The sequence below is a fragment of the Pimephales promelas genome, chromosome 4 (assembly GCF_988280905.1).
Source record: "Pimephales promelas chromosome 4, fPimPro1.hap1.1, whole genome shotgun sequence".
NCBI lineage: Eukaryota > Metazoa > Chordata > Actinopteri > Cypriniformes > Leuciscidae > Pimephales > Pimephales promelas.
Window position 1 is genome coordinate 37,542,599 of NC_142772.1, and position 24,439 is coordinate 37,567,037.

General features: G+C 37.6%; 2 protein-coding genes across 3 annotated transcripts in view; both read left to right on the plus strand.

Annotated features, from left to right (window-relative positions):
* acsl4b (acyl-CoA synthetase long chain family member 4b) overlaps positions 1 to 3,319 on the plus strand; it is an 11,671-nt gene extending 8,352 nt beyond the window's left edge. For both annotated transcript variants that reach the window (XM_039659655.2, XM_039659654.2), the window contains exons 10-15: positions 616 to 785; positions 900 to 974; positions 1,090 to 1,284; positions 1,384 to 1,498; positions 1,619 to 1,776; positions 2,220 to 3,319. In XM_039659655.2, the coding sequence (XP_039515589.2) occupies positions 616 to 785; positions 900 to 974; positions 1,090 to 1,284; positions 1,384 to 1,498; positions 1,619 to 1,776; positions 2,220 to 2,377 (871 nt within the window). In that variant the 3' untranslated portion in view covers positions 2,378 to 3,319. The remainder of the gene's footprint in view (positions 1 to 615; positions 786 to 899; positions 975 to 1,089; positions 1,285 to 1,383; positions 1,499 to 1,618; positions 1,777 to 2,219) is intronic.
* Positions 3,320 to 3,852: 533 nt separating this feature from the next.
* Positions 3,853 to 23,922, plus strand: stag2a (STAG2 cohesin complex component a). Its single transcript, XM_039659095.2, has 34 exons — positions 3,853 to 4,092; positions 4,713 to 4,797; positions 5,112 to 5,187; positions 6,167 to 6,301; positions 6,546 to 6,642; positions 6,729 to 6,805; positions 6,946 to 7,150; positions 8,904 to 9,055; positions 9,148 to 9,221; positions 9,339 to 9,462; positions 9,630 to 9,728; positions 9,840 to 9,919; positions 10,015 to 10,122; positions 11,893 to 12,001; positions 12,080 to 12,197; positions 12,316 to 12,419; positions 13,125 to 13,217; positions 13,467 to 13,556; positions 13,787 to 13,990; positions 14,069 to 14,139; positions 14,289 to 14,376; positions 14,920 to 15,000; positions 15,080 to 15,172; positions 15,363 to 15,534; positions 16,241 to 16,368; positions 16,638 to 16,739; positions 16,820 to 16,968; positions 17,138 to 17,266; positions 19,499 to 19,704; positions 19,804 to 20,023; positions 20,207 to 20,299; positions 20,791 to 20,917; positions 21,121 to 21,198; positions 21,775 to 23,922. Exons 2-34 carry the CDS (start codon positions 4,760 to 4,762, stop codon positions 21,796 to 21,798), a joined length of 3,744 nt encoding a protein of 1,247 aa, XP_039515029.2. The 5' UTR covers positions 3,853 to 4,092; positions 4,713 to 4,759; the 3' UTR covers positions 21,799 to 23,922.
* Positions 23,923 to 24,439: the final 517 nt, after the last annotated feature.

Consider the following 24,439-nt stretch of genomic DNA (forward strand, 5'->3'; position numbering starts at 1 on the left):
ATCCATCCATCCATCCATCCATCCATCCATCCATCCATCCATCCATCCATCCATCCATCCATCCATCCATCCATCCATCCATCCATCCATCCATCCATCCATCCATCCATCCATCCATCCATCCATCCATCCATCCATCCATCCATCCATCCATCCATCCATCCATCCATCCATCCATCCATCCATCCATCCATCCATCCATCCATCCATCCATCCATCCATTCATTCATTCATTCATTCATTTTTCCCATGGGTGGGAAAAAACCCCATCATGAATATCAATGCTTAAATGTCTGGGGGTTTCTTAAAAAAATGACTGTCCAAATTGATTAAATAAGACACATTTTCCAGACAAATTGCAAAATACAATAAAGTTTAAACTCTGTAGCACTTTATTTTACAGTCATGTTCTGCATTCTTATACTATGTACTTATTATAGTAGTTATAATAACTGGGTAATAATAACTAGGTTATAACCCTGAACCTGCGCTAAACCTAACCTGAACCCATGTAGTTACCTTATATTGCCTACTACTTTAAGTGCATGTACTGTAAAATAAAGTGCAACCAAAAACTGTCTCTCTCTCTCTCTCTTATGATATTGTGTATGTTAGGTTGATCTTCAAGCAAGTGAATATGCTGCTGGGTGGGTGTGTACGCCGGATGTTGTGCGGAGGGGCTCCACTGTCTGCTTCCACACATAGATTCATAAATGTGTGTTTCTGCCCCGTCGCTGTGGGTTACGGCCTTACAGAGACGTGTGGAGCAGGAACTATCTCAGATTGTAAGTGGCAGTCCAAACACACTCATACAACTTACTTGTGACATTTTTCCCGCATGTTAAAATACTAGATTCCTGTGCTGACGTGTTCAGTCTTGTGTGTTTGTATGCTTGTAGCTTCTGATTACAGTACAGGACGTGTTGGAGCTTCTCTCATTTGCTCTGAAATAAAACTCAGAGACTGGCCTGAGGGTAAGACACACACACACACACACACACACACACACACACACACACACACACACACACCAAATGCAATCGAGGGTTCGTTTTACATTCTTAACCTACCTCTCTCTTTCATTATTAGGTGGATACACCAGTCAGGATAAGCCACACCCACGAGGGGAGATTTTGTTTGGTGGACCGAATGTTGCCATGGGATACTATGGGAGTGAGGGGGAGGGAGAAAATGACAACTTCTGGCTGGACGAGGCGGGGCAGCGCTGGTTTTGTACCGGAGATGTCGGGGAAGTTCATCCAGACGGTTGTCTGCAGATTGTGGGTAAGTTCTGAATCATTTTACAGGGAAGAGTTGCATCAGAGAAGTCAATGTTGAGTTACGTCAACCATAGCATGCCAATCCTCCACTTCCTGTTCTCAGATCGTAAGAAGGACCTGGTAAAGCTGCAGGCAGGTGAATATGTGTCTCTGGGAAAGGTAGAAGCTGCCCTGAAAAACAGCCCCCTCATTGAGAACATCTGTGTCTATGCCAGCAGGTACACCAGAACCTTATGTCCCAGTTAATCGCAAAACAATCACACACAGCACAATATTCCCCAACTATAGATTAACCTGAAAAAGCACTACATTTACATGTGCGATTCATTTCCGATTAGTGACCAGAACTACTTGATCAGCTTTGTGGTGCCCAATCAGAAGCAACTAACTGAGCTAGCAAATAAGAGTGGGATCGAGGGCGAGTGGGAGGAGCTTTGTAACCACACCATGATGGAGGTGGAAGTCCTTAAAGTCATCAAAGAGATTGCAGTAAAAAGTAAGCATATTTTTACAAGCCTTTTTAATTGTTTTTGTTTTTAGGTGTTTTGCAGAGATCGGCTGTTAGTGTATTTAAAATTGAAGTGTTTTTTTTCTCCACCTATCCCAACTTAAAGGTACAATATGTAAGAATTTTGAAATAAAATATCCAAAAATCACATGCACGGTGTGATATATTTCCTGCTGTTGTGTACTTACAATACCCCAAAAGTCTCCAAAGATTTTTTTTATTTTAGAGATATTCAAAATTTGAAATAAGTGGCCGTCATCATCAAATTACACATTTTACCTTTAAACAGTATTTGTTGTAAACTACTGAGATTTGTCTGTTTGATACTTTGAGAAACGGCAAAGCCGTTGATGTTTGTGTGTGTGTGTCACTGTGTCTGTGTTTAAACTGTATATAAATTTGTGTGTGTGTGTGTGTGTGTGGTACTATAGATAAACTGGAAAAGTTTGAGGTTCCACAGAAGATCCGATTAAGTTCTGAGGTTTGGACTCCAGAAACAGGGCTGGTGACGGACGCCTTCAAACTAAAGAGAAAAGAACTGAAAAATCATTATATAAAGGACATTGAGAGGTTATATGGGACTAAATGATGCACACTCCTCTAGTCTAGGTTGATTTCCAATTGTAGTAATTCTAAGCTTCCTAGTTTACTACCCCCCAAAGTAGACAGATGTATATCACGTGTATTGTATTGTCTTCCAGTCTTGCTCCATAAAGTAGACATGATAAAAGTATGCCAATTGGGGTTCATCAAAAGGCGCACTTATTGCCAATTCTGTTTATCTCAGTAGAAACATCATTCTGCCTCCTGCTGGATATATATAGTATTTACATCTTGGAACATTTTTATTTATTGGCAATAAAATGTGAATGTAGTTGTGTTATATTTGGTTTTATATTTTTTACTTTAAAAGGTGCCATAAAGCATAGCTATGTTACATATTCTTATAATTTTTTAAATATTGTGCCACCTGTACTTGAAAGTGTTAAGTGGTAAATGTCACATTTTTAGTTGCTCAGTGTGATAGAGTCAGTCGAACAAAAGCTGATGTAGTGTTGTTTAGTGTGATTTACTTATTGCTAAAGGTTAAGACTAGTAACTCTCACTCAAAACCTGTAGAAATACAACTGGGAACTGTGTAAACTACAATATTATGTGGTATGAGTTTATGTTTACATATGTATGGGAAATATGTTTTTTTTTATCTTTATACTATATATATATTTTTGAAATCAATCAATTTTCATGATGTTTTTACATTTTATCTCTAGTTCCGATGCACATGGTATATGTGGTGCTATGAACCCAATGTCATTGTGTAATGTCGTGTGTTAGAGATAAAACTGGGAAGTCATATTTGTCGCGTTGAGCTATAGATTATATTGCATTTTTATTTTTTAATAACTATATCCCCATTTCACAATATGAATTTTTTGCCATTGATAGTTTCTTGTGTGATTACGTTTTTTTGTATATATGCCTTATACTTGTGAATTTTGTAAAAAAAAATAAATAAAATATATTCCTGACAGTGCTATGTTCTGATATTGTTTTTAGAAACAAAAAGATCCTTTTCCATCTTGTCTGTCCACCATCACTCCACAGACTTTGGATGCTCTTTTCATTCTCTAGCTTGATTTGCACATTCATCTGTGTCAAAATGAAATGTAGTACACTTCTTGTTTATTCCCCATATTTTATCCAAATTTGGCACAGAGATTGGTTATTTCTCTCCTCATTTATCTGGCAAAACCTCTCTATGCCAATTGTTGTTCCTGAATTCATCTTACCATGGCCGGTCTGTCATCTGGAGAATTTGACGTTTAACCCTTTTCTGTTAGTAGCTGTTCTTTTCTCATGTCAAAGTCTGATTTAACCCCTCTATTGAAGTGGTTGACTTTGAAACACTGATGTTCTCAAATCTTCTAGTTTTTCCTAATTTATTTGTTTGTAAATAGAAACAGCAGTGATTCAGAAACTGAATATTAAAATATAAACCATTTTAAAAGGCCAAAAATTATCTGTGGTACTTCCACATTGTGTGTGTGTGTGTGTGTGGGTGGGTGTGTTTGTGGAAACTAGTGTGTGTGGATGCGTAATAAGTGTGTTTTGGGTTCCTCGAGGCTGCATTTTACTTCTGTCCGCCCACAGTACCAAACTGCCCATTCCACCTTCGAACCTTTACAGAACTGAGCCTGCAGTTCCACTTGGATCATGTCTTAACCGCGGAGCGGAGGTCCGGTTCGGTTCCGTTCGGCGGCGGCTCTGGGCGGGTTTTATGCAGCTGGACTCACGCTGAGGGAGGTGAGAAATGGCGGCCGATCTTCATAAATATCCGCGATTTTGGAAAAAAATAAAATAAATAAAAGACATTTTACTGTTAGTTTGGGGAGATACATTTCTCAGAGTCGTTCATATGTCAGACCGTTTCAACCATCAGCTTGAATATTGAAAAATATTGAGACACTATATTATGCTTCGTGTAAAGAAACGTAAAGTTGTAATTTGGTTTTGCAGTTTGACATTGTTTTGGTGGGTTTGGGGCGGTTTTAATGTCTTTTAGAGGAGCTGGAGGCCTGTTAGCATGTTAGCTTGCAATGCTAGCCCGTGTTTACGGAAATCAAACTGAATATTAAAACACAATTAATAAAATCTCACACATTACACGAATACTTCGATATTGTATGTGTTTAATTGAGTTTGTATAATGTTTGATTAATCGTACAGTAATGTTGACAGCAAATGTCTGATATTTATTATTAAAGTCACATATATAAACACACCGTCCTTCAACCAAACGCACGCTTAAAAAAACTCAGTCAGTACCGTAACAGCATTGAGACGTTATGGTTGTGTTTAAACTGTTATTTTAAGAAATGGTTTTCATATAGCAGTTTTAAAATGTGTGGGTCTTTCTTCTGCAGTGTGGGGACACTTGTAAACTCCAGAAGAGACAGAAGATGTTGAAAAAATGATAGCAGTTCAGGACTTTCAAGCAGACTTCTACCAGTAAGTATCATACATACATTAACTAACTCCTTCTCCAGCCAGACAGTGTCTGTGTCTGAAAACCCAAGGAGCTGCCTACCTAAACGCAATTTTGGAAATCATAAGCTCATTTGAACAAGAAGTCCAGCATCTGGACTACCTATAACAAAACCTATCCATCTATGTAGGGAAAATCATTAAACTACATGGCTGCACATAGGACATCTGAGCTCTGTATATTAGGATATTAAAGCGCCTGATTAACACACACACCCCAATTAATTACTTTGATCTCCACATACACACTGCTGTAATCACTGTTGCATTTTGTTTAGGGAAGGACACTCTCGGCTCTCTGACACCGATCTTGAAGATCTTGAGGGTCGAAATGGCAAACCTGGAAAAGGGAAGGTACCTATCAGCCATTTAGCTTTCAGATATAGTTCTTCTTAATTAGCTAAACAGATGCACTGTAAAACAGATATGAGTTGCGCTGCATGAATATTTGTAATAAAACCGAAATTGCAATATAATGTTAATGTGCTAATGTGATTGAATGAAATGAAAATATGTGAGTGAAGTGTGGAACTGTATCCATTTTCACACGTGCAGCTCACTAGTAGAAATGAAAACTTGGTGTTTTCAGTTTCTCTGAGTGGCTTGGTTCACAGTAAATGCTACTGGACACAAACTCCATCTATGCATGTGCTTGGCTTATAACGGGCATTTAGCAATGCATCATTGTGGCGAGCAGGAAGACGCAGAGGCCAGTGGCGTGATTAATAATAAGTGACACCTTCGACTTCACTGTCGTCGCTGTTCCTTTTATACTTCCACTCCTCTGTGAAAGATACTAGATGGTGCGTCGATCAATCACGCCACCGGCCTCGCGCCGTTCTCTCACGGCCCTTGGCCTCGCCATGCTCGCCACAATCATCTTCATTATCTTGTGATGAGAAGTGCTTATAAACAAGTGGTTGTCTACAAAAGAGAAGCTTTGAGGGCTTAATTTTAGGGTGGTTTTCTGCTAAAATAAAAGCTCAGTAGTTTAACATTTGAATATGAAGAAATAAAGACAACCACAAATGCTAGTAATTGTAATTTAACAGTTGTACTGAAATTAAAATGATTGTATTATTTTTCTGAATTAGATTTTTTGAAATATTTCAATATATTAACATTTCTCCTTGTTTAATATTTTTTTTAATCATTATTATTACATCATCATTATCATATTTTTAAACACAGTATTTTTGACAAATTCTTTTTTTTTTAATGCAATGGCAGTTTATATCAGAAAAATCTCAAATTGTACTGGCTTATATCTGAGGTGGAATAGATACTAAATTGTTTGTTGGAAATTTCCTTGCTTTTTGCCTTTTGTGTCTAGAAGGGGAAGAAGACCCTTGGAGAAAAGTTGAAGGGGTCAGAGGTGAGAGGTCGGGTAAATGGCCACCATCAGGAGAATGATATGGAGAATCTCAGTTTGTTCGAGATTGTCAAATTGGGCAAGAGTGCCACACAGGTACCAACACCTGTACAACATCTTCAGATACATGCTGATCTCTCACTGTATTCATTCATAGACTCTATTTCAAAGTGCCCGGATGAATCATCATGTGAATCAGTGGTGTGTGTGTGGTTAGTTATTATATACAGGCCTAATTGCAGCGTGTGCTTTCTGAGTAGGCTGTGTGTGTATGAAAGAAGGTTTAACTGAGGTAGTTTAAGCGAGTGTGTGTGTGTGTGTGTGTTCTCTCTCTCTGCAGTCAGTAGTTGATGATTGGATTGAGTCCTATAAGACAGACAGAGACTCTGCCCTGCTGGAACTGATCAACTTCTTCATCCACTGCTCTGGTTGTAAAGGTGTGTGTTTGTATGTTCTTTATTTGTAGATAAGTTTGCATACTTCAAGTGTGTGTTTTGTGCTACTGAATGCGTGTTTGTTGTAGGCGCTGTGAGCTCAGAGATGTTCCGGCACATGCAGAATTCTGAGATCATCAGGAAAATGACGGAAGAGTTTGATGAGGTTTGTTAATGTGTGAGTTTATACCACAGACATTTCCATAGGAAGAATATATATGTAAAACATTGTGTGTGCTGGGATGGAAGAAATTAGGTACTTCAAATGAATATGTGTAAAAAGGTTGTGTGTGTATGTGTGTTCAGGACAGTGGCGATTACCCACTCGCGAGTTCAGGTCCTGTGTGGAAGAAGTTTAAATTAAACTTGTGTGAGTTCATCGCGGTCCTGGTTCGACAGTGCCAGTACAGCATCATCTATGATGAGTACATGATGGACACGCTCATCTCTCTCCTCACCGGCCTGTCTGACTCACAGGTCAGAGCGTTCAGACACACCAGCACCCTGGCAGGTGGGTTACCTTGGGCTACGTACCATGCAATGTTCAGAATAACATAACATAACCTAACCACTACTTCTTCAGTATTGATATTTTAACTCGCACAACTGTTCAAAAGTTTGGAGTCAGTAATATATATATATATATATATATATATATATATATATATATATATATATATATATATATAAAATTAATACTATTATTTAGCAAAGATGCATTAAATTGTTTAAAAGTGATAGTAAAAAAACAAACATTTAAAACATCACAAAAGATTTCTTGTTCAAATATATGCTGTTTTTTTTCTATTCATCAATGAATCCTGAAAAAAAAAAATGTATCAAGGTTTCCACAAAAGTATTAAGCAGCACAAATGTTTTCAGCATTGATAATAATGAGAAATGCTTGAGCAGCAAATCAAAACATTAGAATCATGAACTTGGATCATGTGACACTGAAGACTGGAGTATTGATGGTGAAAATTCAGCATTTCAATCACAGAAATAATTTCAGCCTTTAAGAGTATAATAGACTTCTTTCAAAATCATTTAAAAATCCTAACAACCTCAAACCTTCAACAGTTGTGTGTTTTGGTTTTATGACTGAATGCACAGAAATTTCAAATACTAAAAATGTTCTGCTGAAATAGCTATTTTCGGTTTCGGAATGGTTTTGGAGGGCCGAAATCTGACTGATACAGCGCTTTAATTAGTGTTCACGAAAGTGAAATACAGTTGTCAGCTGTGTGGACACAACCTCTGGTTTATTTCTTTCTGTTGATATGTGAATAAAATATTTGTAGCACGCTTGCCATCCAATAATCACAAAAAGCTTTGTTACTTTTAATATGAAGCAAAGTCTCAACTTTAAAAATTCTGTAGATTTTATTAGGAAATTCAGACAATAAATGTTGTGTTGGTGCTCTTTAATACAATGTGACAGATTGCTGTAGCCTCTTCAGTTCAAGCGGATGTAGCACATGTGAACCGATCATCTAATCTCTTCTTTACTACTAGTTTTGTGCACAAAATAAAAATGCGTGAACACTTTTTAAAAGATACTTTACAACTTACCGAGATGAATCCTGTCTCATGTAACTGCTCAGTGTTTCAGCTGTGGAAAGACATCAATAAAACAGCTTATAGGCTGTACAATGTCACTTAACATTACATTTACCTCAAGAAAGCTATTTAGTGTCATAAAAATACCTACCTGTTAGTGATATCTTCATTACTTATGTATATTTGAAAAAATCGGTCATGAATGAAAGCAAGTTATTACATTTTATTGTCATTTAAATGTTTATATTTCACCAACAAATGAGTAGTAATACCTTTGAGTATGGAGTAGTGTAGAGTAATGGAGTTGTTGACTTGTATGCAATTTTAAAAAGAGTACAGCTAATTATTTAGCTATTTAGTGTTGATTAAAGTTTGATCAAATAACTTATTATTTATTTTCAGTTTCGGGTTTTGGGCAAGTGCATCCTGAATTTTCGGTTTCTGCCCAAAAACAGTGCATCCCTACTTAAAACATTTGCTAATTTGCTTAGTCTTGTTTACTGTATCCTGACAATGCAATGCGCTCAACTTCACCTGACATTTCCAGTTTGATAAATGGAATAGACAGCATACTTTGTATACTGCACAGTGTGCTAATATTCCATACTGAGCATGAACAAATTGGAATGTCATGAATTTTGTGATGCAATAGTCAGTCATGGTGTTCTTAAATGTATGAATTGTACACCCTAACCCTATTTCAGGCATGAAACTGATGACCGCTTTGGTGAACGTTGCTCTGAATTTGAGCATCAATTTGGACAACACACAACGACAATACGAGGCAGAACGCAACAAGAGCGTCGGGAAACGAGCCAATGAACGCCTGGAGTTCCTGCTGCAGAAACGCAAAGAGGTGACACACACACACACACACACACACACACACACTCTCACTCTAAAATGAAACAATTAACCTGACTCAAACATGGATTCTGTCATTTTTAGCTTCAGGAAAACCAGGATGAAATTGAAAACATGATGAATGCCATTTTTAAAGGAGTGTTCATCCACAGATACAGGCAAGGAAATGTCTCAGAATGAACTAAATTTAAGGACTGATTCAATTAATTATACTATTTTAAAATAACCACACAGTCTTTGAAAAGAGCTGATTTTTTTCATGTATTTGTTTGCAGGGATGTAATTGCTGAGATCAGGGTCGTTTGCATAGAGGAGATTGGTATGTGGATGAAGATGTACAGTGATGCTTTTCTAAATGACAGTTATCTGAAGTACGTGGGCTGGACCATGTATGATAAGGTATAACAAGCACATTCAGACAGACTGAATGATATTTACTTATCAAAGAAGCTAAAAAAAACCCTCAAATAAACAGCATGCTGGATCTGGATTGTATAAAGCTCTATATAAATAAAGGTGACTTGCAATCTCTTTGTCATCCATTTATGTCATTGTTCTTTCTCCAGCAAGGTGAGGTCCGTCTGAAGTGTCTTACAGCTCTTCAGGGTTTGTATTATAGCAGAGAACTTAACGCCAGACTGGAACTCTTTACAAGCCGCTTTAAGGTGAGTGTTCCACCAGGATACTTGAGATGGCAACATCAACTCACTTTATGGTTCTGAAGGCTCTGAAAAATGTATTTTCTCACACACAGTTCTCTCCTCCTGTCTCTGTAGGATCGGATTGTGTCCATGACTCTGGATAAGGAATATGATGTTGCTGTTCAGGCCATTAAGCTGCTGACACTAGTTCTGCAGTGAGTTCAGCATTGATCATTCATCTGTGACAGTCATACTCGCTTTTTTAAGATGTATCCATTTAATTTGCGGGTGTGTTCGTTTGTGCACACAGAAGTAGTGATGAGGTCTTGACTGCTGAAGACTGTGAGAGCGTCTATCACTTAGTCTACTCTGCCCACCGACCGGTTGCTGTGGCAGCAGGGGAGTTTCTCTACAAAAAGTGAGTGGCACATTTTTTTTATTCAACAGCACAGTCTGTGCTTCATTAAATACCAATGTGATTAAACAAATTTGCCACATTAAGCTCAAAGTATACTTCACACACTGTCCTCGTGACATAACTTTCGTCATCAGGAGGGTACGTGGATGTCATCGTGCAGCCCAATTTTAGGTCCGCTTTAACTTATTCAACATTTTTTGGGTAACACTTTACAATAAGGTTCATTAGTTAACATTAGTTAATGTATTAACTAACATGAACTAACCATGAGCAATACATTTTTTACAGTATGTGTTCATCTTCGTTGATGTTAGTTAATAAAAATAAAGCTGTTCATTGTCTCTGAACAGCTGTTGTGGTTTTTCTGGTCATAAAATCAAGACATAAAACACAAATTGTATAATTTATCTTCAATTTTAATCATATGAAATAGAATAAACTTTTTGTCAAATAACTTCCTGCACAATGAGCTACAGTTACTGTTAAAATTAAAACATGAAAGAAAAATAGATTATTCCTTAAATTTAAGTTTTGATGATAATTTATTAGGATTAGTGTTAGTATTATTACATTAGGACATATCTAAATTCTACTGTTCAACAGTAATATAATTCTGTCAAGTTAAACCAAACTTTTATTTCGACGGGTTGCCATGAAGACCTTTTGAGTTTCTGTGTGTTTATGTCATGATGATAGTTTTTCTCAAATATAGCGGTTAAATTATCACGAAATGACTTTTCAGAGTGGATCTAGTGCCTGGAGAGGAAGTTCATGCATTTGTGTCTTTTATATAAGCAAAAAAAAAAAAACAGCGCAAGCGTCACACGTGCTTCAGTGTGTGTGTTAAATAAAAACTGCGCGTTGGCTGCACCATTCATTTACACAAAACATGCAGGATTTGTATTTAAATAGTCTTTGTGGTTTAATATTCACACACACTAGTCTACACGGCTACACTAGTTTATGACTGGATTTCGTCAATATTTTAGGGGGGAACAATGGTAGGGGAAACACTGGTCCGGTTATACAGTTGAGTGCGCTAGCCTTTCAAAGTATACTCCTTTGGCCTGAGCACATGGATAGACGCATGCGAAAATCTAGTGGACTTCTTTTCAAGTGCTCAAGTCACTTGCACATAGGCTGTTGTTCGCGCACTATACATTCATAATTTGGACTGTGCGCGGAGCCTCTTGGTGAAGAAAATTACATCGTTGCATAAACTCTCGTGGAACACGGATGACCGAAGTATTCGGTTGTTAAGTCTGACGTCACGCGTGACGTTTAGCCTCTTCCGGGTCCAAGCGCTCCGCTCGTCCATATCTAATTAACGTTACAACCCATAACGTTAGACTAAGCCCTTTTCTTAAAGGACTGGCTTCGCTTCAGCGCCAGTGGGTGTTAGGGATAAAGGAAAGAATTGTAACTTACCTTATCAACTGCAGCCATTTTCTCTTTTCTTTCTCGTCACAGGGAAAGCGGTAGAATGACAGTTGAATGTCACTTGTTTTTTTTAACTCCGATCTATTTAAACAACATGGGACACAGCACTGCGGCATGTTAAAACTCGGGCAAAAGCGGTAAGCAGATAGAGAGGACCCAGCATTTGGACCCGGAAACAGTATTATCAGAGCGTGATTACGTCACTACTTAACAACCGAATACTTAGGGCTTTAGTTTTGACCCGTAATATATCTGACTCTCACCCTGACTCACTAATTCTGCCATGTGGCTATTTTGTGAACACAACAATTTTGTGTGTTGTGCTCCCAGGTTGTTCAGTCATCATGGTCCAGAGGATGAGGGGCGGCCAAGGAGAGGCAGACAGTGTTTGAATGCTAACCTCATCAGAACAACTGTCTTGTTCTTCCTGGAAAGTGAGGTGTGCTTGATGTGCTCGGCTTGTAATGTAGAAGAAAAACATGTTTTTGGTTATTTTATAATTGTTTGTTTGTTTTAGCTCCATGAGCACGGTGCCTATCTGGTGGACAGCTTGTGGGACTGTGCGTCAGAGCTCCTGAAGGACTGGGAGAGTATGATCAGCCTGTTGCTAGACGAACCGTTCCCTGGAGAGGAAGGTACAAATGCACACACTTTTATTTCTTGTCGTTTTTTTTTTTTTTTGTGTGTGTCTGGACCAAAATTTAAAATCTTTCTAACCTACATCACTTAAACACCACAATGTGTGTATTTCAGCTCTCACTGATGCTCAGGAAACTGCTCTGATTGAGATCATGCTCTGTGCTGTCAGACAGACCTGTGAGTGTCACCCACCCATCGGACGAGGCTCCGGAAAAAGGGTAACACACACACACAAAACAACATTTTGATTTTGCTATATTAATGTGGACGTCACATAGATGCAGTGGTTTTTACATAGAGGAGATATTTTCTTAACCCCTAACCATGAACCTAATCTATGGAAATGTTATCAACCCTACAATGTGAGTAAATCACACACATATGCGAGTAAATTTCACTCTGGGCGACTAAATAATGTCTACCATTAGCCATTGGCTAATACATTCTTAGATTTCACTTGCCTGTGTGTGTTAGATTCCAAGTATAAGCTTAACATAGATGTATTTTCACTCGTTGAGTACTGACTAAGCACTTGAGTTTCGCTCTCCGTCAAGCAATCCGATTCTGTAGCGTTTCAAATTCAGCTCAGCAAACCTGTATTTAACGTACCATAAACTCTAGTGTGAAGGCACACGACTCGCTGTCGCATTTTTCAAGGTACGATCTGAGATGAAACAAAAGTAGCATTTGTTTCATCTCAGCTATGATTCGGCTTTGTCTTTTTTTCTTTTTGTTTTAAATGACATGTTTTACTATATTTGTGTAGATATTTTCGAAACATTGGACCTCACAACTGTAGTCAAACCTGTGTACACACAAAAGTGTTTTTAAATCATCAGACGAATGTTGTCGTAAGAAGTCAGTAATAGATACAATAATAGTCTCATTCTGAAACCCGTTTGCTGTTGTTTATTTTGGCACAGGTTCTTACAGCTAAAGAAAAGAAAGCCCAGCTGGATGATCGAACAAAGATCACAGAAACGTTTGCTGTGGCTTTGCCTCTGTTATTGGCTAAAGTAAGTGTGTCTCTTCCCTGCCAGACAGTGTGTAATGCTTCAAACGGATAGCAAACAAATGTAAACGATTGTGACAAAAAGTCACTTTGATTGATCCTCAACACTTTTTATTGATTGGCTTTTTGGGAATAAAACAACAGTCTGCAATTTGCATATAAATATCCAACCAAATGGTTTTGGCCACCTGAATCAGGATGCATAACCGACAGATTTCTGAATAGACTCTTTCTCTCTTTTTTTCTCTTTCAGTATTCAGTGGACCCAGAGAAGGTCACTAATCTGTTGCAGTTTCCTCAGTATTTTGATTTGGAGATCTATACAACCGGTCGACTGGAGAAGGTGATTATGCTCATTCAAATATATATATATATATATTGTGCCACATAGTAATACAAATATTGTGCTTATTCTGGCTTTGTGCTTTGTTTTTTGTTTTCTATTGGAAGAAAGTTTCCAATAGTACCAATAGTTTTTTTAAAATAATATGAATAGACATGAAGTAAAGAAATTATTGATTGTTTTTGTTTTGTTATAGTAGTATTGTAAGTAATAACTATGATGTCCTGCAGCATCTGGATGCTCTGCTGCGTCAGGTCCGCGATGTGGTGGAGAAGCACACAGACACAGATGTATTAGAGGCATGTTCTGTGACATTCCATGCACTGTGCAATGAGGAATTCACCATCTATAACCGTGTAGATATCGTCCGCAGCCAGATGCTCGATGAACAGATTGACAAGTTCCACCGCTTGCTGGAGGACGTCCTGCAGGAGGTTTGTGTGTGTTTTAGTTTAATTACAGTTCTGTGTAATTTTAGACAATTTGAGTTTGAATGCTTTTGTTTCTTTAAGGGGGAGGAGCCTGATGAAGATGATGCCTATCAAGTTTTGTCAACACTCAAAAGAATCACAGCCTTCCACAAGTAAGAACTTTTTAAAACACTGCTTTCATTTGATAAGAAAATTATTCTTATTTATTCTTTTGATTTTGGTGCGAAATGAGTTCTGGACATGTTTCAGTGAGACCAGAGGAGTGTCTTCATCATAACTGTGTGTGTCTGTCTTCCTGCAGTGCCCATGACCTTACTAAATGGGACCTTTTCACCAGCAACTACAAACTTTTGAACTCTGGCCTGCAAAACGGGGATATGCCTGAGCAGGTACTGACTACCAACACAGGGGTTAATTCATTTTAGCTGCTATCCTGCCTCTAAATGTTGTTCTGAGCTGAATCAACTTCATGCTGCTTTAATAACAGAAACATTTAATTCCCCAGATGCATTTAGATTACATTGTGCCTACATAAATTGGTAATTAAGGAATATTAATCAAGCAACGATGTAGAAAACTACTCAATGATCTTGGCTTGAAAGCATCAAATCACAATTAAAGAGGTAGTTCACGCAAGTTCATCCTCAAGTTGTTCCAAACCTGTATGAATTCCTTTAATTTATCATATCTAAAAAGAAGAAATTAATTATTATATAGTTATAAAAATGATTACCCCTGATTTATTCATTGATTTATTTTTACAAATGTAACTGTAGTGCTTAATTTTTCTAAATATATATATATATATATATATATTTATGATATATATGATAGCCATATTTGGTCTGTGACCTGTGTGTTTGACTCTGCTCTAAACTTTTTGACCTAACTTCAAGCACTTTCATTGTTATTTAATTGTTTTGTTTTTATAGATTGTGGCTCATGCACTCCAGTGCACTCACTATGTCATACTCTGGCACTTGGCTAAAGTCTCAGAGGGCAGTGCCAATAAGGTACAACACACACGTACGTGCCCAGACCTGTGTGAGACTGTCATTTTGAATGTTTAGTCACACTCTTGTCCCATTTCAGGATGAAATGGTGCTGTTGCGGAGGCAGGTGAGAGCCTTCTGTCTGATATGTCAGAGCTACCTGAACAGCATCAGTACCACTGTCAAAGAACAGGTGAGTCTGACCTGCCACAGACCACGCATCCTTTCATGCATATGGTATTGTGGAAAAATTAATGATTTCTTGGGGGCAGTCTTGGCCTATAATTGTTAGAGAGTCATACTGGTAACCCGAAAGTTGCAGGTTGGATTTTTAATACCGGAAACAGGAAATAATTTTTACTTTCATGAACTGTGTGTTGCAGGCCTTCACCATTCTCTGCGATTCACTCCTGATCTTCAGTTATCAGATTGTGGCATCGGGACGGGAAGCTTTAGAACCCCTGGTGTTTAGTCCAGATGCATCCTTACAGAGCGAACTAATCAACTTTATCCTGGATCACGTGTTTGTTGACCAGGATGAGGACAGCAGTGCAGGTGAACAAAAAACAAATACAAAGAGGACAGAAGACTGATCTGATCCACTCTAAAGTGGATTTGAATGTATAACGGCATGTATGCAGTCCTTGCTCCAGAAGCACGATCAGCTCCTGATTTACAATGCATAGTTCTAATTTCTGCACAGCTAACATTACCAAAAAAAACAAACTGATATGGCAATATATCTCGGGTAGGAGTTTGGGGTCAGACTACTGTTGTTGTCAAACAATGGCATAGCTTGTTGAAAATAAATTAATCTGGATTCATTATGCTTTGAGCTTTATGGATCTTTTAAGTTTTAGTTACCTGAACTTTTTGTGAAGTTACAAAAATCTCCCAGGTTTAATTAAACCTTAATTTGTGTTTTGATGATTAACCATTGACTTATTACATTTTCATTCCATTTAATAATGTTTTTGGTTTGGTGCTGATATTGGAGCTGAAATGAGACACTGCACCTTATTAATTTATTTAGAAGCACTGAAATTTGTAGAAAAACTTTTAACAAACAAGCAGTCAAAAGTTGGTAATGGTATTCAATTTGTATTATTTTGTATTTCCATCCTTGCTTAAAATTTTTTCTAACAAAAATAATTTAAAAAGAACAAATTAGTTTTATTATTATTATTTTATTCTGCACAATTATTGGCTGCTTTTTTCACTATTCAGTCCAATTCATCCATTTCTGGGGTGTGTCTTGCAGACGATGAGGCTGGTAAGATTGAGGCGCTCCACAGACGCAGGAATTTATTGGCCGCCTTCTGCAAATTGATCATCTACAATGTTGTGGACATGAAGACAGGAGCTGATGTCTTCAAACAGTACATGAGAGTGAGTCCCACTCACAGTCCCTCTGTGTTTTTTTTAGTTAACATTTTTAGTATTTTGCCTTTATTGGGATAAGATAAAATATATAATACACAGGATGTGAAGTGGGAGAGAGAGAGTATCGGGAAAGATCCGTGAACCTGGAGAGAAACTCAGGCCACCAGAAGGGCAACCTTGCTACAAGTCGGAGCCCTGCCTACGAGGCTATCGGCTCCGACACATTCTGTGTTACTTGAAGCTTACTGTGCATCTCTGTCTCTGTCTGTGTATAGTACTATAATGATTATGGTGACATCATTAAGGAGACCATGAGTAAGGCACGTCAGATCGACAAGATTCAGTGTGCCAAGACTCTGATCCTCAGCCTGCAGCAGGTGAGATTGCGCTTCTGTCGTTACACAAACCCACTCTGCCAGCAACACTGAATAACAGAAGGGTGATGTGTGTGTTTCAGCTGTTTAATGAGATGCTGAGTGATCTAGGCTGTAACTTTGATCGTTCTGCATCTGCTTTCTGTGGGATTAAAGAACTGGCCCGACGCTTCTCGCTCACGTTTGGACTTGATCAGGTCAAAACAAGAGAGGCGATTGCAATGCTCCACAAGTAAGAAAACTCAAACATGCTTGCTGTTAAGAAAGGTTCACAAATCTTCTGACTGTCATACTGCTCTGTTACCAACATCAGTATCATTTGTAGTAAAGGGGCATCAGCGTCCCCATATGTCTTAGTGACAGAGTCTTAAGTGTGTGTGTATGTGCTTTTCGTGTTTTAGGGATGGAATAGAATTTGCATTTAAAGAACCCAGTCCACAGGGAGAAGGCGGCCCTCCTCTCAACCTTCCGTTCCTTGACATCCTCAGTGAGTTTTCCTCCAAACTACTGAGGCAGGACAAGAAGACTGTGTAAGACACTCACACTGAGAATCCTTTGCTTTCTCAGATCCCTCAGAGACCTAAGCATTGTAATAGCATGATGTAAATGTCTTTAGGACATTAGTTATAAAAACTATTTTGTTTAGGCACAATTTACATTGGTGTATAAGTTGGAAAAATGTTTCAAAATCGCAACGCTGGCCATTTAGCGCTGGGCAACTATTTTTCTATACAATAGGTGAATATTTTATTGTATTTTATTTTATTGTATTTAAAATAATGCATTTGGGCTAGGAAGATAAAAATATATTTTACAATTTAAGTACTAATTTACATCTTAAAGGGTTAGTTCACCCAAAAATGAAAATTCTGTCAGTATTTACTCACCCTCATGTTGTTCCAACCCCGTAAGACCTTCGTTCATCTTCGGAACACAAATTAAGATATTTAAGATATTAAGATCGCTCCTGCATACAGTCCATAGGCTTCTTGAGGGACTGGCTCTTGCCGTCCCCGAAAAGTCATAAAAGACATCGTTAAAATAGTCCAAGTGACTACAGGGGCTCAATCTTAAGTTTATCAAATGACGAGAACACTTTTGTGCGCAAAAAAACAACAAAAATAACGACTTTATTTTAACTATTCGTTTATTTCTCCCTCTGCGCGAGTCAGGTAACTAGTTTAATAGCGTATAGCTTCTGTTATTGTACGTCACACGCATCACACACATGACCAGCGTCGGCCAATAGTGAGCCTACGTGTGACGTAGCTCTACGCAATCACACTACGTAAACTGACTTACAGGCTTATGGAGAAGGAAGTGAATAGTTGAAATAAAGTCGTTATTTTTGTTGTTTTTTTGCGCACAAAAGTGTTCTCGTCGTTTGATAAACTTAAGATTTAGCCCCTGTAGTCACTTGGACTATTTTAACGATGTCTTCAATTACTTTTCGAGGACAGCAAGAGCCAGTCCCTCAAGAAGCCTATGGACTGTATGCAGGAGCGATCTTAATATCTTAAATATCTTAATTTGTGTTCCGAAGATGAACGAAGGTCTTACGGGGTTGGAACAACATGAGGGTGAGTAAATACTGACAGAATTTTCATTTTTGGGTGAACTAACCCTTTAATTTAAAAACACATTATGTCAATGAGACATGTTCAAAATTTTAGATGGCATGTAAGCCTATATATATATATATATATATACATATTGTATGTGTGTGTGTGTGTATATTATTTTATTTATTTTAAACAGATCAATTTGTTCCAATAATGTTAAGAATTGTGCCAGCCATTTATCTAAAGTATTAGGCATCTAATATATAGCCATACATTTTACAGTGGTATGAATTAGTTTTGGCACCCATACTAAAGTTGCCTAAAAAGAGGAATAAAAAATCATCTTTTGGATATTGATCTTAATGCCTAAATTAGAAAAATGAGGAAAACTCCAACCTTTAAGGACACCAATTTTCTTTGTGAATGAATAATGTATCATAAATAAATAAATGTTTTCACACACGTTGTTGTTTCCACATCATCACACACCATCCACCACACCTAGAGATTGGCACGGTTTTACTTCAGTTAGCCTAATAGCTGGTTTGATTTGCATTGAAAGATGATCTTATGGAAAGTACCCCATGCCAATCTCTAGGTGTGGTGGATGGTGTGTGATGATGTGGGGATATTTTAATTCCAAAGGCCAAGGGAACTTTATCAGGATGCATATTATCCTGGATCCATGAAATAACTGGCTTTTAAAAATAAAAATCTGCCTGACTCTATGGGAATTTAACATAGGGGTGCCCTGACTTATGCACCCTGTATTTTAAGGAAAAACATTTATTTATTTATGATACATTATTCATTCACAAAGAAAATTGGTGTCCTTAAAGGTTGGAGTTTTCCTCATTTTTCTAATTTAGGCATTAAGATCAATATCCAAAAGATGATTTTTTTTATTCCTCTTTTTAGGCAACTTTAGTATGGGTGCCAAAACTTATTCATACCACTGTATGTGACTTTAGCAAGGTGTGGCCGATAATGTTTTATTGTTCTCACTAAAACTGCTGTTGTGATACATCTCAATTTTCAGCTACTGGAATGTGTAGTTTTTACTCATATTTAGTAAATATACAAGTGTTGCATTTCTGCTGCGCTGGGTCTCTGAAGGTTAACTGTGTACTGTCTTTTAAATGAATTTCTCTACTGAAATCTATCTGTGTTTGTTGTTTGACCTCTGACCTTTCCCATCAGGCACCTGTATCTGGAGCGGTTTATGACCTTTCAAATGGCCCTCCAGAGGGACGATTGCTGGTTGCCTCTCATCTCCTACCGGAACTCTCTGCAAGCGGGCGCTGATGATGATACACTGTCTGTCATCAGCGGAATGAGCAGCAGGAGCTCCGCCCGCAGTCGCAGGAGCAAACCACCTGCTGCCAACAAGAGAAAACTGCCTGAGGGTTCGTGTGTTCAATCGTAATTATATCATGAATTATAATCTCTACAGAGTTAAAACTAACTTTCCCTTTCATTGTCTTCTCTTTCTGTCCGTCTCTCAGAGGAGAGTAGCTGCAGCAGCAGTGATGTGAGCGCGTGGGTCAACCGAGAGCAGACTGGCCCACACACTCCTGTAATGATGTCATCACCCCACATTGTCTCCACTGTCCTGCGGGATGCAAAGAAGCTTCGACCAGAGGAGGGGTACATGGGAGTTTACAGCATGAGCAACGAAACGCAACACACACCCCTGCAGCAGCCGCACCAACACATGGACTACAAGTAAACATACACGTTTACATTCATACCTGGGCTAGGCAAGTTCGGTCCTAGAGAGCTGCTATCCTGAAGAGTTTAGCTTCAACCCTCCAACTCTGCAGAATAGCGGCTCTCGGACTTGCCCACCCCTGATTTACACATACTCCCTTTATAAGTAAATAGTTGACTGAGAAATATTGTTTTCAGTTCTCAGGTCGCTTGGATGATGGCCCAAAAACAGCAGCAGGACAGAGCAAGCCTGCAGTATGGCAAGATGAGAGGCCACATTCAGCACACCATGTGAGTGCACATCTACGTGCGCATACACTACTGTTCTAAAATTAGGGGTCAGAACGTTTTAAATTGAGTGTCTCAATGCCGTAGTCATCGTGCGTCTCTTTGACTGGGGGTTTTAAATGCAGATCAACTTTCACATTGCACATTAACAAAAAGAAGAAAGTTTGTGTTTGTCAAGGAACAAAGAAAAGACGAAAAAATGTCTGCAAACATGTCGCATTCTGATGTCACGTGTCTTTACTGGATCTTTACGAGATGTGTGTGAACGAATACTCAGAATTCAGAAAATAACTGGCAGTGTGAATGAACCAAAATTAAACAATCCCGGGACACATGATCAGTGTTTTTTTTTTTTTTAAATCAAATTAATGCAGCCTTGTTGAGTATAAAAGACTTACTTACAAAAAAATTACACATCCAAAACTTTTGAACGGTAGTTAGTGCTACTGATATTATTGGTGCTAATTTTTTTTATTGATGTGCTTGTTTGCCAGTCGTCGTGGCAGCGGACTGATGGAGGATGATGAGGAGCCAATTGTAGAGGATGTGATGATGTCATCAGAAGAACGACTGGACGACCTTAATGAGGGCATGGACTTTGACACCATGGACATTGATTTGGTAGGAATGAGAGTTCAGGAAAGCATAACATTAATCTGCGCGAACCCTTTCTTACTAAAAGGTGCAGTGTGACCGTGAAAGTTTGTCAGATCTTCACATAGTCCATCTAATCCAATCTTCTTTGGCTGCATGGTCAACTCACGTATAGAGAAAACACATTTTGTGTCATGGTCTTTAATTTTACCTTTTTTGTCCCTCTGCAGCCTCCATCCAAAAACCGCAGGGAGAGGTCAGAGCTGAAACCAGACTACTTTGACCCTGCCTCCATTATGGATGACTCGGTGAGCATTTATTCATCCGAATGTTTATTCATTCATTTGTTAATCCACTCAGTCTATTGATCAGTGGTGCTTGTTAGAAATCCCTCAGACTTAAATTAAAGGAGGGACCAGAGCATTGTGTTTTTTTGTTTTTTATTAATCTTGTGCCTGAACTCCTTTATCAGCTGAACTGCATTGTTGTAGCATTCACCCCCCCCCCAGCACAAAAAATTCAAAAATCTGCTTTGCTCACTTGTTTTCTCTGTTGGTCTATTGTTCTTGTCATTGTGAACTGACAGAGAGTGAGATGCTGTGAAAGAATACAGTACTAATGGCCTGTTCACACCAAGAACAATACCAATAAACTATGAAGTGAACGATAACGATAAACTATTATGTTTAAAACGTCATTGTAAAGGTTTAGTCTCGTAAGCTACTTTTTGTGGGCAACAAATCCCATTGCCTTTTGTCAATAACAGCAATGCACACAGATCACACAGAAGTCACTCTGAAACCAAAACATTTCTGTTGGAATCGGTGTGATCAACTTCACCATCATTAGAACCTCTTATAAAGCGACTGTGTTTTGCCTTCCAGGTTCTTAATGTCTCCATGTTCTGAGATGGGTAAATGAGAGCATCGCTGACAAGTTTCTCCTCCTCTGATTTCACTCCATGGACTAAATGCACATGATGGTGCTGTGTATCGTTCCCTCCTGAAAACACACCATAACTTTCCATCTGTACATATAACAGACAAACATTTACAGCATGAGATCAGACGAATCTATTCATGCTTTTTTGTAATGGAGGTTTAAAAATAGCTGTTTTTTGTAACTCCTGGAGGAGTTTTGATTTTTAAGTAATTTTGTAAAGACAATCAGTTGTAAATGACTTTATAAAGGGTGATTGAAATCTAAACTTTATAACTCAACTTTCCTTTAAGGGTTTAGACTTGCAGTGTCTGTCTTTTTTTGCCCCCTCAGTATTTCTGTCTCTTGTTTTTGCTTTTTAACCATCTCTCACAATGTTTTCATTGTGATGATATTCCTCACATGTATGGCGGTGGTTGGCTGATTGAGTTCTTTTGGTTTTATTGGTCCTCTAAGAGCTAAAAGCACTTGTGCTGATTGGCTGGCCCTTTGAAACCCTGCCCCTTCCTCGGATTTAAATTCATATATATATATATATATATATATATATATATATAAATGAATACACACATACTAGAGCCCAACAATAAAGGATTTTGAAGGCCGATACCGACGATACAAATATTTGTTGGTTTTAAAATCCGATATTCCGATATATATATATATATATCGTTTTTTTTCCCAGAAACGCGCAACAAAACAATAACAGATTTTCCTAACATTCTTTATTTGTAGTTATTTATGAGTTTTAACTAAAATAATATGATAATGCATTTTAAAAATAAAATTTTATCTTTAATTTTCACAACAGAACAGAGTAATAATTATTAACTACATTGCTTTATAAGCTACCTGCAAACTGGATCAGCAGGTTGCAGGATGTGTGGCGCGTTATACACAAGTGTTGCCAACAAGGACGGTGTAGAGTGCCCTCTGGTGGACAAACTATACAACTCCAACACTCATGACATGGTTGAAGCGTGTTTCGTCCGTTTTTATTTTATTTTTTAAATATTCCTTTATCGGCCATTATAACTGCCGATAACGATAGTTTTGAAAATGCCTAATATCAGCCGATAATATCGGCCTGCCGATAAATCTGTCTGGCTCTAACACATACATTCACATAAATACACACACATACACACATATATATCTGTATGTATATATATATATATATATATATACATACATACATACACATATTTATATATGTGTGTGTCTACGTGAATATATGTGTATGTGTGTGTGTGTGTGTATATAAATATTTTAATGTATTTCTGCATAAAGGGCATTACCCCTTTTTCAGTGAAAAGCTATTTCTGTAGTATATATCTAATTTCTTTTTAAAGATTAGAATGAGGTATTATAATATAATGTTATATATCTTAAAAACATACATACACACACATATATATATATATATATATATATATATATATATATATATATATAAGGTATATGTGTATGTATTGTTTTGTTTTACACAAAATGAGTAATGTAATGTGAATCATTGCTGGTTTATATTTAAGTTGTGTTTTTATGTTTGGTATCCAACCTACTGTTTCATTCACGCTTCATCTTTCCTGAGAGAATCACTGTTTTATTCACATTTATTTTGGAAAAGCTCCACTGTGAAAAATTCTATAATCTTTCCCCTTTGTGTAGTTCATTGAGGTATGGATTCGGGTTGTGTGTTATTTTTGAGGTTGGGTAGTTAAAATCATGAATGGCTTGTTAATCAGAGTGAATCATGATGATTGTTTTTCGTAGTAAGAAATCTTGCTAAATGTAACCATGGTGATTGTAAGCAGGGTAAATGCATTTCTACGAGGAGTTTTTGTTCGGGATTGGAAAGGAAACGTCTTTTTATATACATTTCACACATAGTTGGTCATTTGTCCCACTTTGATTTTAATTCCCAGTTCTGCAATGTCTCCTTATTTCAATAAGTGTGTGAGTGTATGTATTTTAATGTATTGGACTGTACATAAAAACCAAGATGTTTTATTCTATTTGCGAGATGTCGGTTGTATCATTTCCTATGTTTATGCATTTATATTTAGATACAAAATAAACTGTCCTGGTCTTTAGCACTGCTTTTTAAATCAGCAACTCCCAGAGAGAAGAGTTTGCCCAGTTACCAAATTTTACTGAAAGGTTTGTTTAAATTGTGTTCTGTTAAATGCTTCATTGAAGAATACTGGAACTCAAAATTAATTTAATTTTTTGTCTCTGTTTTTGTGTTAGATAAAATACAAACAATTGTCATACAAATCACTGTTGCTTCATTGAACTCTTTCTATGAACCATGAATACAACAGTGACATTTTCTGGCTCATGAACAAGAAGGTCAGTGTTCATCAGTGGCCTAATCAAAGCCTTCATTCACACAAAGAATCAATGATTGAACAAACACATCCGACCAGAACAAATGACAGATCAGTGTCAAGCACCACAGCAGTATCAAACCTCTACTGAACATGGAAGGGTTAGTTGTTGTTGTTTTTATGCAGTAAGCATGTATGTTTTAAACACTTTCATAGAACCTTAGAAGAATGTTGTGCGTCATGTATGTTAAAAATAATGTCTAAATATAGAAATAAACGC